The following is a 21,911-nucleotide window of genomic DNA, read 5'->3' on the forward strand; positions in this document are numbered from 1 at the left end:
TGCTAAAATCTCTTGCATGAAATAACAACTGGCAGGAACAAACCACACAGAGACGTTTGTAACAGAGCCTGTATATTTAAAGTTTTTTTTTCTTTTTTTTTCTGCAAAATACAAATACTACCACATTTCTGAGTGAGGGAATCGCTGTACATGATCTGCGACGACAGAGGTGCATTTCATTTTTCTTCTGAGAATCATTGTCTCCAAGTGGCGACAAAGGCCAGCTTATGCCGCTAACAATCTCTAAGAATATTTTACATGTTACTGAAGCGCTCGTGCATGTAAAGAGGGGAAAACACAGCCCGGCGTGTACATTTGCCGTACGGAGGACATTCACCGATGCCGCCAAATAAAAATAACACTGAATCATCTCATCGGGGCTTTTTAGGTACAAAATCCAGGCAGCTACCGATTAAAGGATCAAACCAAAAACACAAATATACAGGGTATTTCACGCTTTGGTTAGTTTACACTCCACCTTTTTTTGCGTGAGCTTTGCACCTCCACCCGTTGAGCTCCCGGCCCTCCTGTCCCATCACTCGGCGTTTTGCACTGAGGCGGGTGCGGTGCGGTAAATCTGAGCCGCACGCCGACCGACCCCGGAGACCACGGCCGTCGTAGAACGAGCGCAGGAGAAGGCCTATCTGGGCTCTGCCCTTTTCTCAACAGACGTCATTCAGTAGTCTGCAGCTAAACAGTAGCGCCTTTCAAACTAGAGCAGCTACATGGATTTGAATTTGCGGATTTAGCGACGTTAAACGGGGCACGTACACTGCAGACCTGTGGCTGAGGGTTTGAGCTCCAAATATACAGTTCTTAAACCAAAATATTCAAATGTGAACAACCCTTAGCCACCTCTCTGTCTCTTTAAAAACTAAAAAATGCGGGTATCACGCAGCAGACCTCTAACTACTGTGTTCGGCCGATGACCGTGGCTGGTGTCAGACCCAGTCGAGCCGCAGGGCACAAATTATTGTAGAGTTACGGCACAAATGTGCAGTGGTGGAAAAACTCAGCCTGTTTCTTTTTTAAGGTACTTGTACTTTACTTGAGTATGTCCACTCATGCTACTTTATGCATCTGCTCCACTACATTTCATAGGGAAATATTGTCCTTTTCACTCTGCCACATTTTTTTGACATCTGTAGTTACTGGTTGTTTTTCAGATTAAGATTTTACATTAAAAAAAAAACCTATGATACGCAAATGAAATACAGCGTATCACAAAAGATTCAACCAGCGATTCCCAGCCTTTTTGGCTTGTGTGTAGCTGGGAGCCCTCAGATTTCTGAATTGGTATCAGCTGCACCAGGAAACATTTTCCCCTCCAACCGTCTCACGTGGTTTCAAAAGTCCTGAAACTGAAAATAGATTTTTGTATCAGAACTTTGTTTTTTCTTCTTTCCTCCCCCATTAATCATCTCACACAATTTATCTGGCGACCCCTCTAGAGGGGCCAGAGCCTTAGTTTGGGAACCAGTGGACTGAACCATCTACCTGTCTCTGACGTAGCTAAAAGCAGCTCCAGCGGTAGGACGCTGCTGAAGCCTCCATGACTCAGGATCAATGATCCATTAGAATCAGAGACCAGTCACAGGAGACAGGTCCCTGCACAGTGAAGTACTTTTACTGTGATACTGGGACTCCAGGAAGTACTTTTACTGTGATACTGGGACTACCTGAAGTACTTTTACTGTGATGTAATTTCACTTTAGTAGGACTTTTCATGCAGGACTTTTCCTTGTAATGGAGCTTTTTCTACTTTTCCTTAAGCAAATGTTCTGAGTAGCTCTTCCACCGCTGCCGATATATTTCGGTAATCAGCAGGGCGACATCCGCGTTGCGCCCGGCGTGGAGCACAGCAGATTGTCTCTGTGCTCTGCGAGATAATGCCGGCTCTGACACCAGCCGAACGGCAGACTCTACGTGGGATTCTTACTCAGGGTGCAGGACTTCCAACTGGCCTAAAATCTCCCTGAATGTTGGTTAGAAAATGGTTTGCACCTGTGCCTCCTGCCTCTGCTCATTATATTACCGTTATCTTATTAAATAGAGCTGCAGACATCCAAAAATATCAATTTGATATAATAAGGAAGGAAACTTTTTTAAAAACATAACACTATAAACTTTGTGCAGCAACGCATCACTGTCCCGTTGGGTATGGCTTTTAGGAGCGCAGGCCTCGCTCTGCTAAATCCTGCAGAGCTGCGAGCACATGCCGACTCCCTCCGTGCATAATTCACCACTGGGGTCTTGTCAGTTTTAGATGCGAGTTCTCTGTTGTTTGACACATGAACCCACAGACGCTGTGTTGTTTTCATAGGAAAATAATGCAGGTCGTCTTGTATGGAAGCAAAGAAGGGCCATAAATAGTTCTTTTTTTTTTCTTTTTTTTTTTAAGCGCATTGATACCAAAGTCTGAAATAAAACCACTATAGAATACTTAACATTGAAATTGAAATCCCATTGCACCGGAATATTCTGATTTAAAAGCCGCCTGTGTGAACGTTGGCGGTGGGATTTTCGGCTCTCCGAATTTCCGGGTCATCTCAAGTTCTGTCTTCTTCGGATCACGTGACAGATCGGATGAGAGGATCAGAACATTTCAGAGGAAAATCACCGAGCCGCATGAATCCACCTAGATGGTTTTGAAAGTTTAACATTTCACTGCTCCAACTTCAGCTGTACTGAATCAGTTTTGATACAGAGACTCTGCTTTGTGACATTAAGACTTGCATAGTGGCTCTTTGCTTGTTTAAGAGTGTTCATTCGCTGCTACTTTTTCTCTGTTTTGCAGTTTTCCATCCCTCTCCATTAAGAATGAATGTATTCCTGTGAGTTTTTACGACGGCTCCTCCTTTACGCTTCCAGCCTCCTCTCTCTCCTCCACAGGCTTCGGTTTATCTTTAGTTCATGAATGTGTAGCTATGAGCGTGTCATCACTTATAATAGTTGTATCCTTAATGTGCAAATACATTGATTTTTAAAAGAAACGATGGACGTATTCAGTAGTGGTTCATTTTCACAGTTACTTATTGTGTAAATTCTTAGATTAAGATGATCTTTGCTTCCATAGAGTTGCGTATCTGGATTGCGTTCACCAAAACTCCTCATTTTCGCTAACGCGGCTCTGCAAATTATTCGGTAACTCCGGTAACTGAAACTTGTCCAAAGCTTCTTTTCTATGCAACCTGTTGCAAATACGTTTCTAATCACTGACAGGAAAACTTCCTCGGTCGCCATTTCTCTCTTCTGCCTCTACCTTTCTCCTTCTCCTTCTCCACTTACTCATGCTCCCTCTTTCTACCTCTTCTAGTTGCCAAGCTTTACCTTCCACACTTTATTATTGAAATGTGCTTTTGTTTTTCTATGTGCCCAAATATGTTGAACCTGCAACACGGCCCGTGCAGCAGCGAAGCCGAGCGGTTCACCCCAGCACGCCTGCTCTCGTGGCTCCAATGATCCACGCCTTCTTAAGTAGCTTCACCCTTCAGAGTACCAGACTTCTTCACCTTTACCTTTTTGTTAGTTTGCATACATGTGCACATATGTGAGTGTGCATTTAACATATTTGTTATTTACTCAAACCTCCCCAGAACACACACAAACTAAACATTACATGTACATCCACTACCTCTGCGGCCGCTTCGGTACATGTTCATGTTAAACGACATCCTGGACCAGACCGTTGGCGTAAAACCTGTGAGAAACAGTCCCGGGAAGACGATTTCATTCATTCTCTCCGAGATCACATTCGCTTCATTGTTCTGCAGCGTGCGTGGGGAGAGCTCCCAAGATATTTCCCCAGAGGACTGTTCTCATCCCTGGATGTCCTGTAACTTGTCTGCGTGTTTATCAGATCCATGATAAACATCGTGTGTTCATCATGTTAGAATGAAACGTGGCTTGACGAGGTCTCCTGATGTTTAGATCCTTTAGAATGAGACGAAATGATCATTTCTCCGTTTCTATTTTTCTTTACTGATGCTGTTCGGCCTCAACACAATTCTTCTTTGTCGTAGCTCGGCCAACACCAGTAACAACTGGAGACTTTGAATATTTGATGCGAACGTTTGATTGTTCGGACGCTGACTCCATCATGTCTTGAACTGGACGATTTCCACTCTTTCTTCTTGTGGGTATTATGACAGATTCTGTCTTTTTATTAACTTATTATTGAACATTTCCAAAATATAATTTTCCCTTTTTAAAGCGACATACACGGTTGCACGCTGTGAATTCTTCCTGAATCTTCTTTGGTCTAACGCTGACAATACCAATGCGATAACTGTGACAATTATTCACAGAAAACCGAGTTTGAAATCTAATGTGTGCTTGTCCGAATGTCTTTATTTTCGACTTCCTTAACATTTGTTGCTCCGTGATTACTCTCACCGCAGTCCAACTGAATCAGTTTTATCTTTTGTGCATCCGGGCGAGGTGTGGAAGCCGCAGCCCGTCCAGTAGAAACGGACTCGGGGGTCCTGGGTAGGTCCGTTTGAGTTACTGCCACCTGGTTACAGTGTTCCAGCTGGACTTTTGTTTCTGTTGCCAGAGGCCCAGTAGACCCCCGTTACTCCCAATTTTCTTAAAGGGGAGTTCAAAACAAAACCCCTTGTGAAGCGGCGATTTGTGGGATATTTTTTTGCTTTAGGATGGTTTCGGGGGATAATTGTGTCTGAGTTGTTCTGTGTTGCTGCGTTTGTCGCCGATATCGCCATTACAAGACATTAAATGACAGTCAGAGCTCCTAAAGCCTCATTTTTGCTGCATGCGTTTCTTTTTTTGGAGTCGTAAATCAAAATTTAGATGTCGTCTGAGGACCATTTCTTACACGTTTTGCACACCAGTCCCGGTCTCCAGGAGTCATTCCTCTAGTGTAAAAGGCTAGCTACAGTACATGGTGTAAATACAGCAGAGCATCACTGTATCATATAAAACAGACCGACACTGTCTGAGTCTGCCCCCCCCCCCACAAACATTACCATTACACATATAGCACACCCACTCAGTACAAGAAGAATATGATGATAATAATAATAACAACACTATAGGTAACTTTACTAACATCCCTTCCCCTCTGATCGTAGACCGGCTCCCATCATGTGGCCCAGCCCTCCGATAGCCTCATCCGCTTGACCGACGGGCTGTGGCGCTGCTCCTGACTGGACAGAGGTCGGAGAAGGAAGTTGTCGTTGCCGTGGAGATCCTCGCGCTCCTCGCTGCCTTCATACGAGCTCCCGCAGCTGGACGCGCTGTCGCCGGGGGACCGGCCCGGTTCGGGGGGACCCCGGACAGAGGTGGAGTATCCGGCTGTGGTCAGGCCTCCCCCGAGCCCTGAGCCGACCATGCCGATGCTCCGGTCTCTGGGAGGAGAGGCTGGTTCAGACTTGATGTGCAGGTTCTGATGACCGGAGGCGAGGTTCAGGTTGGAGTTCTGACACATGTTCCTGTAGGAGGAGAGAGAGAGACGCGTCTTAACCTGGACAAACACTCCAGTACATTGTGTGCGTTTCTGCACCAACAGAAGCTCCCGCTTTACGGATCCCCGCACTGAGCGGTTCTGGCAAATTTCATTCAAACAGGACGTCGGGCTGCTTTACCTTGTGCAATTCTCCCAGGGATGGAAAGTAAGAAGGAAGAAGAAGATCGCAGCAGAACAGATCGGACTGTCTGCGACTTCCAGCCAGGTTGTGTTTTATGCCACAACAGGCAACATACGACTCCGGCGATATTAAAAGGAGCTCGCTACATTTGGCAGCAGCCATGTGGGGAAATCAGGAGGGCAATCGCCAGTGTCGCCTTCATCAGTAGCAAAGTGCTCCGTCAACAGATTTTCCAGAATGAATCCATTATTTGCCACATTTATGTTCAACATAGGGAACAATGGGCCTCACACCAGGGCCTCGAGGAAACCCACAAGTAGGCTTCAGTAATTCGGAATCAAAAAGGGGGTCATATGAGCTGTAAACAAAGCCCTTCCAGAACCAACAAGTTCGCCATTAGTTAAATAAAAATAAATAAAAACAAAAAAACCGAACCTATAAACACACGGTTGTTTCCCCTTATTGAGCTTTAAGGTCGGAAAAAACATCGTATTTCACTCCTAAATATTCGGCATCAGTGTTTTCCAGCTTTTTATCGCATTAAAGGCTCTTCAGTAAGATGAACCTTCTGCCAAAACCCTTTCCGTCTGTGGAAAATCTCAAAAACTGTGGTGAATTCTTTTCTGCTGCACAGTTTTTGTCGCGTCTCTTGTCCCTTTTATCCCAAAATGTGTGTGTTATTATTTACAGATGCTTACCCCATGTGCCCCAGCGCTGAATGCTGCAGGTTCTGGATCTGCTGCTGCTGCTGCTGCTGCTGCTGCTGCCAGCTCGTCACTGATCCCAGACCAGAACCTCCAAAGCCAGACAGAGAGGACAGGTCGGTTCCCAGGCAGAACTCTGAGGAAAACGCACACAGAAGATCCTCCTCATTAAAGAGATCCCGTATGAGGCAGCCCCCTGTCTGCAGCAGATTGGTTCTGTAGTAGTCACCTGTGCCATAAGAGGAGGTGAGGGTCGACGGATACCCGCCCATCCCCTGTCCAGGTAGAGTCTGAGCGGCGACGGAGGCCGCGGGAGTCGACAGCGTCTGAGCGGTCTGAGAGTGATTTATTCTCTGGTTCTGCAGGAACAGTGAAAAAGGAACATCTGTAGTACTTTACACAATTACACAAAGGGGTCCCGATGCCACTGAGGAGAGAGGTTAGATGTGGAGTTGGAACTAAGACTCAGTGCTACCGTTCAGATCAGATGCAGTATTTCTGAGAGACGTTCCCTCGGTGAAGCAGTCTGGCTTCCCCGGCAGGGTCACTGTGCTCGGTTCACACCGACCGAATTCCCAACGCTCGTGGGGCAGGAGACACAGTTTGAGCTGCTACGGGCAGGAAACAGTGACGGCTTTTTTGACGTCAGCGTGAACAACGTTGGTGTGGAAAGTGAGTCCAAAGCCAGATTAATGGCATGGAGACCCCTTCCAGCAGTACAGTGCAGTTCTCCTCCGGAATAGGTTTAATGTTGGAAATACCATCCCGTCCCACACTGAGAGTCTCATACAGTCAAACACGTTTAGCTTAAAACAATCCCCCTCTCAGTGTGAGCAGCCCGGCAGAGGTGACCTTATCCGTCAACTACATCTTCTACGCTGTTTGTTTGGGCCCATCGCTCACAATGCATCAGATTTTATGAAATTACGTGTCGTATGTAAAAGTAGATACAGCTGTCAGTTAAATGTAGCGTCGTGAAAAGTACAGTGTTTCGCTCCGAAATGTACGGCCGTCGAGTGCAGAGTCGTCTGCTGGACAACCATTTTGAGGTGCCCGTGCTTTACCTAATGTACCTAGTCGCATTCCAGCTCTTCACTGAAGCTATATGAGCGACATATTCAATGGCTGCGTCATTTTAGGCACGTCTCCTCCAAAACTCGGCCCGGTTCACCTGGTACCTCTGGGAGCTCTTGGTCCTCCGCCAGAATCCGAAACACAGTTCTGTAGAGCCCGAACAAAGGCTGTGCTGACCAACTCACCAGTGGCTCACTAATGGTTTTAACAGAGGCACTAGAATAGGGTTGAATACTGGGAACTGAGATCTGGGTTTTTCCTGGGAATTCTTGCCAAAGTCCCGCTTCCTGGGAAAAGTACCGAAAGGGGTGCCAGGACTCTTAGCAAGTGTGTGTCGGGTCACAAGCTGAAGAACGTTGTGTGTACCGTCACAAATACCATCACAAGGGCCAATGTGAAATACTGCCCCCCCCCCCAGGCTAAGGGCTACGTGTTCTTGTGCGTACTACTCACCAACATGAGGTCAAAGTCCTCACACTGGAGGGAAGCATTAAGGCACAAACTAAAATTATTCCATGCATCACAATAAGCTTTTTGCAGGGAAATTAACACAATGAAAATGAAATCCGATGAAGGAAAGGGTGAGGGCTACTCACAATAGTTGGCATGTTGCTGCACTTGTTGGAGGGGGGCATCAGTGTTCGGAGGTCGGGCTTGCAGCTCATGCTCATGGAGGGAGGACTCTTATCCTGCAGGTTTTTGGAGACTCCTCCCGGAGACAGCAGCCCGGGGGAGGTGCAGTGGTTGCTGTAGGTGCCATTTCCTGGTGAGAAGCCAAAGTGGAGGTTCAGGGTTAAACGCAGCTCGATCCACTAATGAATTAGCTCTGTCCCTGGAGCAGGGTACTAATCGAAGGGAAGAGGGTTTCCACGTCGGATGCTGCTCATCTCAGTCATCTTGTGCACTTTTAGACCCTTTCTCTAGCTGTCAGTGGGGGTTTGGAACATCAGGATATACTCTGATCTACAGTTTTATCTGTTTTAGAGTTTTATTTACGCATTTCATCTTCTAGGTTTTATGAATTACATTTTTTCTATGTTTGTTATGGTGTTTTTATTGTTGTTACCTTATCATTGTCTTGTCTTTATCCTTTTGCTTTCATGTGTTTTATCTCTCCTATGTTTTGTAGGGCTGCAATTAATGACTGCTGATCATTTTCTCAGCTAATCGTTTGGTCTATAATTGTAATTTCCTCCAGTCCAAGGTGACGTCTTCAAATGCCTTGTTTTGGCCGACCAACGGTCCGAAACCCTTCAAATTACAGTTACGGCGAATCCTGACACTCGAGACGCTGGAGCCGGAGATTGTTTGGCCGTTTTGTTTGAAAGCTGACTTGAACGACTCAAGGATTCTGAATATGAAAATGATGTGTGATCGTGGTGGTGCTGCTCCTTGAGCAGACCTTTTCATGGTAAGATAAAGGTGTATGCTGTATAATAGGGCTGCAACTAATTATTTTCATTATCAATTGTTCGATTAATCGTTTAATGTATAAAACGTCAAAAAATGTATAAAAACGCTCGTCACAGTTTTGAATGTTTGCTATTTTGTTTGAAAATGATTAATTGATCGTCAAAACAGCTGCAGATGAATTTTCCGTCGATGGACTAATCCATAGACTAATGACTTTATCCCTATGGATACTTTAAGTCCTCAGTGGTTTACTGAACCTGGTTCGTGGACTCGTTCGGTTTCCCCAGACTTGTAAAGACAAGCAGGAGGACAAAGCTGATCGAGGCGACTTACTCCTGTAGCCGATGCCGAGCTGAATTTCACGAGAACGTCGGACAACAACACGCAACACCTGCACTTTGGCTTGATCTGCTGCCCTCCTCTATATTCATCTGTAATATTTGTATGAATAAACATCTGTTTTAGATTGCTTTCATGTCCTTCCTTATGACCATGGACTGTTGCTGTTCATTGCTGTGAGTGTCTTCTTGTGACCTGTTTGTTTGATGCCTGTTTGCAAACTAAGTTTCCTTCATGATGATAATAAAGTTGAAGTCGTAGTATGGCTTCTTCTTCTTCCTTTTTTTAAAACTTTCTCTTCTCCCCATTACATCGAGATAAGATGCTGAATAATAACATTTTAACTGGTCACCAGCTCTTTGTAAATGTCTGATCTAGTGACTGGGGAACTGCAAGTTCAGGTCTCACCCAGGCTGGAGACCACGGTGCTCGGCAGCTCTGAACCCATCAGTCCTGCAGGGGGACAAAACGAGACAACACACACATGGTCAGATATCCGGAAGACAAGCGTTGGGTAGGATGTAGTCATATACACACACATACCTGCATTTCCAGTGCTCGAGGGCCGCTGAGGGGACATGCTGTTTCTCTGCAGGGAGGGGTGTGTGTGTGAGATGGGCAGCAGGCTGTGGTTTCCCAGACCGCCCCCTATGCCAGGGTGGGAGTACAGCAGTCCACTGGCGTTGCTGCCCGGGAGGGACAGCCCCATGTCGTAGTTGGAGGGAGGCAGACCCTGCTGGGCAATTCACATTGCTGATCAGCATTACTGCGAAGACCACGTGACACCGCAGAGACGGAAAGACCTAAAGCCGTCGGTGCAGAGCGGATGTGAACTTACACAGATTCTCTGCCTGTTGATCATCAGGTCGATGTCCTCGTTGATTTTGCGGTACTTGTCTTCGGACTCTGGGCTCTGGCCAGCAGAGTCGTCGGCCTCGATGTCAGGGCTGTCACAGCCGTTTAAACCTTTCTTACGTAGCGTCTGGTTAGAGGAGGAGGACAAACAGAGACACGTAAACACACTGTTGGGGTCCCACAGACCCGACTCCTGTAATAATGAAAATTGTGATGATGATGATAAATCAACCATTCTCCCTTCAAAGTGAATACGCAGTTCACATTATAAGCAGACGAGTGTTTAAGCGGTAACCCCTCACTTAGCCACAAACATTAAACGGTACGCAGCAGAGTTTTGACCTCTTTAGCACCGCAAAGCTGTTTTTTATGATGGGTCCCTGGTCCCTGGTCCCTGGTTTGTGTATCTCGTTTACCGAGTAAAACTTTTAGACACTTTTAGATATTTAGATTCTTATCCGTCAGTCGGATCGGTCCCAGATTCACTCTGCAGCAGGACAACGAGCCCAAACACACAGCCAGAGTCATAAAGACCTGCCTTCAGAGACCAGGAGAACAAGGAGTCCTGAAAACAGATGGTCTGGCCCCCACAGGGCCCTGACCTCCACATCCCGGCGTCGGTCTGGGATCACACGAAGAGACAGGACAACTGGGGCAAGTTCTCCAAGACGCTGGATCGACCCACCTGCCAAGAACCTGAAAAACTGTGTGCGGGGAGACCTGGTGCTGGTTTAAAGGCAAAGGGGGGTCACAGCAAATACTGATCTGATTTTGGGTTTTTTCTCTTTACTGGATTTTTTTCATGAAGTTAACTAATATATAAAAACTATTCTTGTCATAATATTTGAAAGCACCCTGACACTTTTTTAGTGCATAAAACTACACAAAATTCAGCTGAATACTGAAAAAAATACAAAATACTGAGCAGGACTGTCCTGCCACTGACTGTGGCAGCCGAGAGAATTTCACAGTAAAACGAAGGTACCGACTTCACACCGAAAAGCACGCAGTGCATATTTCTGCCACAAGAGAGCGCCGTCTGAGCAGCTATCCCACCCGTTAGCACAGGCCGCATATCTGTCCTCCAGGCAGCTGTGAATATCTAACACAACAAGCACAGTCGGACCCAACGCGCTCCCTTCGACCCAGTTTGATCAGAACAACGACAACAACGACGAGAGGAGCTCAGGTTTTCCTCGGACTTCTTGTCCTTCACGCTGTGCGCGACTCAAACATCAGCAAGTTTCATGTCCACATTGTGAAATCTCCCTCTCCTCTCATGGCAGGTATCAGATGATGACGACGATGGAGATGATGGTGTGTGTGTGTGTGTGTGTGTGTGTAGTACAGTATGTGGTTTGGCTCTCAGTGGCCTGCTTCAGCACTTCACAGCCCATTAGTCCAGTCTGTCACTGGCTGACTGCAGCACACACACACACACACACACACACGGGGCTCAGCTGTTGGCCCAGCGCAGCTATCCCACTCATCCCAGTCATGTCCACCTGTTTTGCTTTAGAGAGAAGGGGGTAGGGTGAGAGGAGGGGGAGGAGAAGGGTGAGGCAGCTACCACCAATGCTGGTGTAGCTACTGGAGGGATGGCCGTAGAAGGCTATTTTTTACTCCTGTGCGCTGCAGCGTTTCTCGTCACTCCCATCCCTCCCTCACAATCGGTCACTCTGGCTCGGCTATTAAAGCATAAAACCGACTCCACACACACACACACACACGCCGTACTCCATGTTACTATTGTACACCCACTCCTTCCTTGTTCAATAAAAAAGAAAGAGCTCGACTGGGTAACCTCGACAAAGCAGTAGCAGTACCACGCTGTAAACACACTCCCTGACATGTGGAAGTCCTGCATTTCAATTTTGGCCCAAAGTACAGAAGCATTATCAACAAAGTGTAGTTCCTGTACCACAGTAAAAGTACTTCCTGTAGTTCCACTATCACAGTAAAAGTACTTCCTGTAGTCCCAGTATCACAGTAAAAGTACTTCACTGTGCAGGGACCTGTCTCCTGTGACTGGTCTCTGATTCTAATGGATCATTGATCCTGAGTCACGGAGGCTTCGGCAGCGTTTTACTGCTGGAGCTGCTTTTAGCTACGTCACAGACAGGTAGATGGTTCAGTCCACCGGTTCCAGACCTGGGGGCCGGGCCCCTCCAGGGGGTCACCAGATAAACCTGAGGGGTCATGAGATGATTCATGGGAGAAGAAAGAAGAAACAAAGTTCTGATTCACTGATCTGTTTTCATTCTGTTTACTTTTCCCTAATCTTTGTTTTGTTTTGTGAAATACTGGATAATTTGGGCCTCGAACTGTTGTTTAAGGAAGAGTGGTTGAAGAAATATTCAGACCATTTACTTTAGTAAAAGTAGCAAGACCACTAAAATGAACCAAGTACACTTACTCTACTACTATACCTAAGTACAATTTTGAGGTACTTGTACTTGTATTTCCACATCATGCTACTTTATACTGCACTAGATTTCATAGGGGGAAAAAAAATGTACTTTCTACTCCACTGCGTTTATTTGACAGCTGGAGTTATTAGAAAAAAACCTTCTAAAATATTTTATCATGCACTGTTTCATAGGAGATCACCAAAGGGAATATAAAGTAGCTAAAATGAGCACCAATAAATGTGTACGTCAAGAGTAATAATCACTCAGTAGAATATACAGTAAAACCCTTTGAAAGGAGCCAATCAGCATAATGTCTACTTTTACTTCTGCTATTTGAATCCAGTTTTGCTGATAACGCTTACGTAGTGTCAGATGAACAAGATGTTGAAGGTTTGACTTTTACTCGTAACGGAGGAGTGTTTCCCTCAGAAATTTGGGGGAGCGGAGAAGCATAAAGTACAAGCCCTTTAGTCCAGTACTTGAGTAAATATTCTTAGTTACTTTCCATCACTGAACAGGAATGTGTGTGTCGGGGTGTGTGTGTGTGTGTGTGTGGTGGCAGGTGGTTTGAAAGGCTTCCTGGAGGTACTGGAGACAGAGAGGGAGACAGCTGAGGAGGGAGGGAGGGAGGGAGGGAGGATGCCATAATATCATACCACCACCACCACCCCTCCCGTCCTCCCGTCCTCCTCCCACATCCATCTACACCCTCACTCTTTTTCTTTTACATCGATTTGGTTTTCTCATTTTCAGTTTTAGTCGCTTTCACCGCTTTTCGTGGGTGGTCTCCTCCTCCTCCCCCGCCGCTTCCACATCAGATGATGCTCTGAGTGCACCAGCGCGTGTGTGTGAGTGCGTATGCGTGTGTGTGTGTGTGTGTGTGTGCGCGAGTGTGTGTGTGTTTGCAGCGTGTGCCAGGGAACATGACATGCAGCTTTTACACCATCCCACCACTACCGCTCAGGCAGCAGATGGAACTTTTGTCCAAAATTAGAGCAGCACGTATTTACAGTACGAGAGCTACGTGAAATACAAAGACTTAAGGAGTAGGAGGAACAAATTTCAGTTATGCTTTATTTTACAGGTCCTGTACTTTCCAGTTAATTCCCTGGAAACCTTCCTCATAACTTTAGCTATAAATGACTAGGATCTTTCCAAGAAAGGTCTACGTAATTTGGTCTTAATTATAAGGAAAAAGTGCAAGTTGCTACAGTTATGAAATATCTGTTTCTGATAATTGAGTTTTTGAGAAAAAAAAACTGAGCAATTTGAGTTTCTTAGAAAGACAATCACAAATTCTTACTTTGGATTCTTCATGACTTTGAGCTGCCACACAATACAGATCTACTTGTTAATCAGTCAAACAGCGATTAATCTACATTGATTAAACGTTAGAAGTGGACACTACCAAGTATAAACTGTCTGTGTTTTCTCTGTACCAAGTTACACTGTTATTCCCAGGAACCCTCCTATGGATTTTGCGCCTACGCACTGGTTCCTTTCTAGGAAACTTCGGTATGGGAGCAGTGAAAGGAAGTGCTTTTGACACATTTTAGCTGCATTAGTCAATCAAAAAGGGATTTCAGTTTCAGTCAGACAGTTAATCTGAGAGTCAGCTGCTGAATGGCCGCCCCTGCCATTCAGCAACATGCGCTCGCCCCTGTCACAGACTGTACATCTTCGACTGCTTCATTTGAAGCATTTTCAGCATTGTTTTTTTGGTTATTTTTGGCCATGCTAGCAGGGTGGCTCTCGACCACCCAGTCGGAACGCCACTCGAGGTTCGGACTGAAATATCTCAAAAAAGACTGAATGTATTGCCTTGGAATTTTTTACAGACATTAATGATGAAGTATAAAACTGACTTTTCATCTAGCGCCACTATCAGGTTAACATTTTAATTCGTCCAATACTAATACCTGCCAATACCTCCAATACCTGGCAAAGCTAACGACAAGTACTTTGTGTTTAGTGCTAATTGGCAAACGTTAGCATGCTCACACGCTAAACTAAGATGATGAACGCGCGCTATACACATCCACATCTGCATTTGTGACATTAGCCTTTAGCTCAAAGCACCACCCTGCGTCGGCACAGCCTCGCGGGGCTGCTGCCATAGCGAGTAATAAACAAACACACAAATCGGAATTATCTGCACTGGCACCGAAAGCACCACGCGGAAGAGTTTTAAAAATGACCTGTGCTCTCAACTGTATTAACATGTGATGATACAAACACGAGATTTTGCTGTGATGCATTAAAACCTGTCCTTGTTTTTAATCGTCCTTAATTGAGAATGAAATTATAATCAATCTCTGAGTAAACATCCTACTGCTGTTTTCACTGGTTGGTTTTGCTAAGAAGTTGTCTTCACTTCATTATCCTTAGGTATTTGCAGTGCTGGAAGGTACATCCACTCATTTCAGGGGAAAATGTACTTTAACCGCACTACATTGGCTTCAGTTACCAGTTACTCACGGGATTAAAGATTTACACGAAAATCATGAACTTATAAAACACAACACATTATCCAGTATTTCACAAAACAAAACAAAGATTAGGGAAAAGTAAACAGAATGAAAACAGATCAGTGAATCAGAGCTTTGTTTCTTCTTCTCCTTCGACCCCTCAGATTTATCTGGTGACCCCCTGGAGGGGCCCGAAGGAAGTACTTTTATTGTGATATTGGAAATACAAGAAGTACTTTTACTGTGATAGTTGAACTACAGGAAGTACTTTTACTGTGATAGTGGAACTACAGGAAGTACTTTTACTCTGATACTGGAACTACAGGAAGTACTTTTACTGATATAGTGGAACTACAGGAAGTACTTTTACTGTGATAGTGGAACTACAGGAAGTACTTTTACTCTGATACTGTGACTAAAGGAAGAACTTTTACTGTGATAGTGGAACTAGATGAAGTACTTTTACTGTGATACTTTAACTAGATGAAGTACTTTTACTGTGATACTGGAACTACAGGAAGTACTTTTATTGTGATAGTGGAACTACAGGAAGTACTTTAATTCTGATACTGGAACTACAGGAGGAACTTTTACTGTGATATTGTGACTACAGGAAGTACTTTTACTGTGATACTGGATCTACAGGAAGTACTTTTACTGTGATACCGCACAATGAAGTACTTTTACTGTGATACTAGAAGTAGATGAATTACTTTTACTGTGATATTGGAAGTACAGGAAGTACTTTTACTGGTATACTGGAACTACAGGAAGTACTTTTACTGTGATACTAGAACTAGATGAAGTACTTTTATTGTGATAGTGGAACTACAGGAAGTACTTTTACTCTGACACTGGAACTACAGGAGGAACTTTTACTGTGATATTGTGACTACAGGAAGTACTTTTACTGTGATACTGGAACTACAGGAAGTACTTTTACTGTGATACTGGAACTAGATGAAGTACTTTTACTGTGATATCTGAACTACAGGAAGTACTTTTACTGGTATGCTGGAACTACAGGAAGTAGTTTTACTGTGATAGTACTTCTGTACTTTTACCTAAGTAGGACTTTAAATGCAGGACTTTTACTTGACATGCAGTATCTGTAGATTGTGTTATTAGTACTTTTACCTACGTAAAGGACCTGAGGACTTCAAGCTACGTGTTTCCTCGCATTTGTGTATGAGATATATTTTCAACCAACGTGCGTCGTTGCCGTCAACATTAAGGATCACTAAAACATATCTACAGAAATTATTACAAATACTTTAACAGGAAAGCTCAAAAACCAACAACATCAGAGTGCGTGTATGAACACCAGACACAAGCAGGTCGGTCCGTCCACAGATTCACACGGGACAGGTCAGAAGGGACGAAGGCTGGTGGGGAACTAAGACTTGGTTACTCAGCCTTAAGTTGCTTCTCTTCCTATTCTTTGTTTTCCTTTCGGGTCTCACACAGTTACATGCACACACTCAGTCATTCACAGGCAAACCACAGTCACACACACACTCACAGCCCGTCATGGCTATTCTTAGCTGTGTTCTGGGCTATTTTTAGACCACTACCAGTTTCCAGCCATTTAGCAGGGAGGGATCACAGCCAACACAAAGGAACTGGACTTACTCTGCGAGCATACGAGAGCGTCAGTGCGTGTGATTCAGTGTGTGTGTGTGTGTGTGTGTGTGTGTGCGCTCGTCTGTATTGAAAACTTCATCTGTTTCTAATCTGAAACAGCATGGAGACACAGTCACACACACACACACACACACACACACACACACACACACACACACACACACACACACACACACACACACACACACACACACACACACACACACACACACCGCAGAGCAGGCCAAAGCAAAATAAGGTTGAAAGTTAGGAATGCAGAACTCCTCAGATTTATAAATAGCAGCAAGGTTCCCAGGCTAAATGAACACAATACAATAAGCTGATAGTTATCTGGCCTGTACCCTCTACACACGCATACACACAAACACACACAAACACACACACATAAACAGGCACATGCCAACCCGCCACATGAGGGGAAAAAAAGATGACAAAACAAAGGAGCCTCTCTTCTACTGAAGTCCTGTCTGGCAGATACTTCACTGGTGCGGAACCTTTTCACAGCTATGTGGACCAACTGTCGTACAGACCTCGCACTCCGGCCCCCATCCCACTCAGTTTTTCCCTTTTTTATTTCCTGTCGCACGCCTCCACAAAGTGAATAAAAACTAGTGGGTAAACCGATAGGTTGATCGACAGAAAATGAATCGGCCACGATTTTAACCGTTTGTTTTTGGAATTGGACGCTGCAGCTTCTGAGAGATGATAGATGATAAACTGAACATCTTTGGGTTTTGGACAGTTGGTCGGACAAAAGAAGCCGTTTGACGAATGGTTTATGACACACTGCAACATAGTTGTACACAGGTGTCAGCAATTGTAACTTCTATGAAGACATGTTTTATATTATTACAACCGTGTTTTACTATATTGTCAGTCATTATCTCTTTGTACACCAGCTTCCAATTACTGGTGTCCACACTAGCAGCTTTGGATAAATAAACACTTAGAGCTGTTTTATAAACCCTTTATCATATTTCATAAACTGCTTATAGATGCTAAACAGTTAAGTGCTACCTCGGCTTTGTCCATATTTTCTGACATTTTATAGACCGATTGATTAACTGAGAAAATAAATGGCAGGTTAATCAAAAATGAACATGATCATTAGTCAGAAGCAAAGCTGCTAGCTGTAAGTACATATTAGTGCTGTACCGAGACCAAATTCCAAACCTTCCTCGTGCTCTTAATATTAAAGGAAAACTTCGACAAGTTTGGGAGGCAATCTTATTTGTGTACTTTCCAGGAGTGAGATGGAAAGACTGACACCAAACATTTAGCTTAGCATAAACACTGGGAGCACAGGGAAACAGCTGGCCAGCGGGTTCACAAATACAGCGATCCACATCTCTAAAGCTCAGCGAGTAACACCTTATATCTTGTTTAATTGAAAATCTGTAGTGAAAAAGACACGTAAAAAGCATTTAAAGAAGTACAACTTAATGGCAAAATCAACTAATTTTTAAAAGAATTGCCTAAATCAGTGGATTAGTTTCCAGTTTTGAAGTCAATCCACACAAATCTTTCTCTTTCTATATATATTTGTTTAATCTTTTTTAAAACAGAAGTGTAAAAATGACAATTTGTTTGATTTAGAATTCGATTCATATTGATGAGATAGTAGCAGCTTGAAAAAGTGTTATTTATGATAATAGCTAATGATAAAGCTTGTGAGGGTCAGTAAAGTTGAGCTTGACTTAACTATGACACATGTTGTTTAGTGAGCTTTATAGGTGCTAGTAGATGCACTTTTAAACTTCGATCAGAGCCAGAGCTAGCCGTCCGCCCCTGCTCCCAGTCTTTATGCTAAGCTAGGCTAACCACGTTGGGACTCCAGCTTCGTACCCAGCAGGCAGACGTGAGACTGATGTCTTTCTTTTTCATCTCTCTCTCAGAAGTAAGGCTGCATTCCCCTACACGCTGAACTGTTCCTTTAAAATCCTGGCCGCTGTCAGGTAAGAGGAGCTCCAACATGCTAAGCTCGTCTCCAACACCGCTCGGGCTCAGCGAGCGTGACCTTGGCACAGCCGCCTCAGCACCACGTCGTGCCGTGTATTGTTGCCTCACCACGAGAGGTTACACAAGCCTCTCAAAGACTTCTATCCCTCTCATCATCCAGTCAGAGAGCAGCAAGATTAAGCATGTTGTGTTGGCCAAGGATCAAATGTTATTGGCAAACACAGAAGTCTCACCCTTTTTTTCTGTTCAAGGATAAGGAAGACTGCGAGATGCGTTTGAAAGCTCTGGAAAAAGACAGTTAATGGGTTCAGTTTTTTTTACGATTTCCAAGGTCAATAATGAACTTTCAAGCTCAGCCACTACAACCATCTTTACAAAATACAATTTCTAATCTTAACCGTTCAACAGATTAAAAAAACGTTGCATTTCCACCATTCAGTACAAAACAGCACTTTTCTTTCCACCTAATTTCTCCACGCCTCTGCTGGGACTGTATAACGCGCTCGTTTCGCCGTCATATACCAAGTCCTTACCGATACGTCACTTCGACTGGAGCTCTTCGCACTGGCACAGGGCACATGAAAAACGACACGTCAGGGGGTACTCCCCTCCCCGGGTTTGATGATCCTTGCTGACATGCAGTACGCCACTGCTGCTGTAGCCGAATGCCCAATACATGGGCCATATGTCACTGCCGACCCACTGATGTATACCACTCTTTACTTTAAATAAACAAACAAAAGTCGCACTAACATAATAACCATTGGCATATAGCATTATGCTAGCCATACAGAATTAATCTAGACTGAGGCTTTGAATATCTCTGCCAGCTCAACTACCAGACAAGTAAAGCGCATTCAAGTTCATCACATCGGTGGCAGCTGCCGATAGCAAGTGGTTATTTTCCAGTATTGAGTTGCACCCGTCAGCGGAACATAAGTGATATGCTTTTTTTTTTTTTTTTATGTGCCACACAACGTTGGCATATGCCATCAACAACTGCCTTCTGCCAGGGGAAAATGGTACGTGCAAGTGGGGCAACAGTGACGTTGCCGTATGTCGGGTGAACAGCAGCGACGTACCACCGGTACCAATATGCATTTTCACAGTTCTCTGACATTACATATAGAGAAGGAATTAATGAATTCACTGATAGAATAATAAGCATGTGAATCAAAAACAAAAACAATTTGTTAGTTGCAGCCCTGGACATATATCACTAAAACTAGAGTGGCACGCCATCGGCCACTTTCCAATCTCACTATCACTCCTGTTTCATTTAGAAAAAACCTGTGTCGAGATTCAACAATCCGTTTAATATTTAAGAGCAGTAAATTGTGTCAGCAGAAACGACGTCAGGGTACGAGATGGGAGGGATTTCGGTTGGGTGGATGGACACAAAAATGTGTCCAGAAAGGGGAACGTAATGGACAGAAATAGTATGGAACTTGTGCAATATCCTTAACCCAGAAGCGCCAAAACGCCACACTCTCGCCCCTCGGTTTGCCACTGCAGCACAGCCAGCAAACCCTACAAAAGCACCAGGGAGGAAACAAAAGGATGAGAATTATCTGAACACAGGAAAGGGAAGCTGGAGAGAAGCGATGGAGGAAATGTCGTGCAGAGGGTGAAGTGGACGCAGATACAGTGACAGCAGCGAGCACCAGTAAGAAAAAACCTGGCCAGTTCAGGATGTGTCTACGCTGCAGAGATGAAGAGGCTGCCGGGGCAGATTACAGTAACGAGCTAAACAGGATTGTGGTAGATTACAGAGGATTACAGAGCATGTAAGCCTGGTTCTGACAGGGCTGGCCAAGAGGTCATGCGTTGGGCCGCGTGGAGGGAAACACTCAGGTACGCACACGTACAGGATGTACATGTGAACACAATGAGCACACACACGCACATGGGCTCACGGCAGCAACCCCCCTCCACTCAGTCAACACCGATGCTGTTGAACCTGTTCCAAAAATTCTGAGCTGCAACGCTACCAAATCTGCTGCAACAGAAATGAAGCACAACGAGGCTGCATCCATTTTGGTCTTCACAGCACTGGGTGGCCTCTCCATTTCAGCCATTTGGAGAGCTTCGGAGAACCAAGTGTGACACCCTCGGCAACATTCTCGAAATGGCGGCAGCAGGCCGTGTTTAAATGACGGATTCAACCTGGGTGGAAAGGGTTAAGAGCTCATCATTGGAGGAAAGTCCAGTCCTGCCCTCACTGCTCTTATCAAATTAGGAAAAAAATTTCTCCAGGCCCTGTATACAAAACGTCACTGTAATCAACAACAAGGCTTTGCACTTTTATATATTTACATTCCACATTATTTTTGATAGATTCCTCATGACTCATCCCCCTTTTTTCGAATCCAGGGGACAGAGGAGGAATAAACACTCTGCTTACTTTCCCGGTCAGTGTTGCAGCAACAGACTCCTGCCTGGTCTTTGACTTTTGACAGCTTAAGTTTGACCTTGGTGACATGGTGTGCTTAGCGAATGTCCACAGCGTGTGTGTGTGGGACTGCATGTGTCTGCGGAGGCATACACTTGCTATTGTGTTCTCCTAACGCTATTACATAAGTCAAGGCAGAACAAGGTTCAGTCTAGTTCAAACTGTATTGCTCTGTGCTGGTGCAATGCTGTACGGTGCCGTCGCACACAAACACGGTTCACAAATGAAGCTGCGGGTCTGAAGCCCACTTCCGACAAGCAGCTGTGACACCGTGACTTAACTTTCATTTGGTTATGGATTGTCTGGAAATCGGACCGAGTTTGTTAGACTGCATTTTCTCTGCTACGTAACGCTGCAAAAATCAGGCACATCCTGTCTCAAAAAGATGCAGAAAAACTAGCCCATGCTTTTGTTACTTGTAGGCTGGATTAATTTAACTCCTGTTATTAGGATCATCCCAATAACTCTGAGAAAAGCCTCCGTTTGATCCAAAATTCTGCAGCGCGAGCACTGACAGGAACTAGGAAAAGAGACCACATTTCTCCTGTGTTGGCTTCTCTGCATTGGCTCCCTGTAAGATCCAGAATACAATTTAAAATCCTCCTCCTCACGTACAAAGCCCTTAATGGTCAGACACCATCGTATCTTAAAGAGCTCCTAGAACCCTATTACCCTTTTTATAAAGCTTACAGTCAGGACTGGCTCAGGCTGGTCTTGAACCATCCCCTAGTCACGCTGCTATAGGCCTAGACTGCCGGGGGACTTCCCATGATGCACCAAGATCCTGTCTCCTCATCTCCCTTTCCATTCATACGCATTCATATCCCATCAATCTTTGTTACTAACACTAGTTCTGTCCTTCCTCGTCCCTCTCCTCTCTCCTCCTGTCGCTCTCTGCGGGCGTTTCTGCCCCTGGTGCTGCAGAGTCTGGGTCTGTGACTGTAAACCACCTACTGCCGCCGTGATCCTGCTCAACACCCACTGCT

At 44.9% G+C, this 21,911-nt stretch overlaps 1 protein-coding gene and 1 long non-coding RNA gene across 4 annotated transcripts in view; one reads left to right on the forward strand and one right to left on the reverse strand.

The window, feature by feature from the left end:
- Nucleotides 1-1,618: 1,618 nt before the first annotated feature.
- The window catches only part of mef2ca (myocyte enhancer factor 2ca), a 39,714-nt gene continuing 19,421 nt past the window's right edge, over nucleotides 1,619-21,911 (reverse strand). For 2 of the 3 annotated variants that reach the window (XM_040157314.1, XM_040157315.1), the window contains 7 exons: nucleotides 9,975-10,118; nucleotides 9,680-9,872; nucleotides 9,545-9,589; nucleotides 7,981-8,147; nucleotides 6,540-6,669; nucleotides 6,305-6,446; nucleotides 1,619-5,450 (listed from right to left, as the gene is read on the reverse strand). In XM_040157314.1, the coding sequence (XP_040013248.1) occupies nucleotides 5,102-5,450; nucleotides 6,305-6,446; nucleotides 6,540-6,669; nucleotides 7,981-8,147; nucleotides 9,545-9,589; nucleotides 9,680-9,872; nucleotides 9,975-10,118 (1,170 nt within the window). In that variant the 3' untranslated portion in view covers nucleotides 1,619-5,101. The remainder of the gene's footprint in view (nucleotides 5,451-6,304; nucleotides 6,447-6,539; nucleotides 6,670-7,980; nucleotides 8,148-9,544; nucleotides 9,590-9,679; nucleotides 9,873-9,974; nucleotides 10,119-21,911) is intronic. The other variant, XM_040157317.1, reaches the window with a different exon arrangement.
- Nucleotides 8,088-9,270, forward strand: LOC120806304. The gene is made up of 3 exons (XR_005709676.1): nucleotides 8,088-8,150; nucleotides 8,583-8,795; nucleotides 9,085-9,270. It is a non-coding gene; the product is annotated as an uncharacterized LOC120806304 (long non-coding RNA).

This window comes from Xiphias gladius, chromosome 20 (genome assembly GCF_016859285.1).
Source record: "Xiphias gladius isolate SHS-SW01 ecotype Sanya breed wild chromosome 20, ASM1685928v1, whole genome shotgun sequence".
Classification (NCBI taxonomy): domain Eukaryota; kingdom Metazoa; phylum Chordata; class Actinopteri; order Istiophoriformes; family Xiphiidae; genus Xiphias; species Xiphias gladius.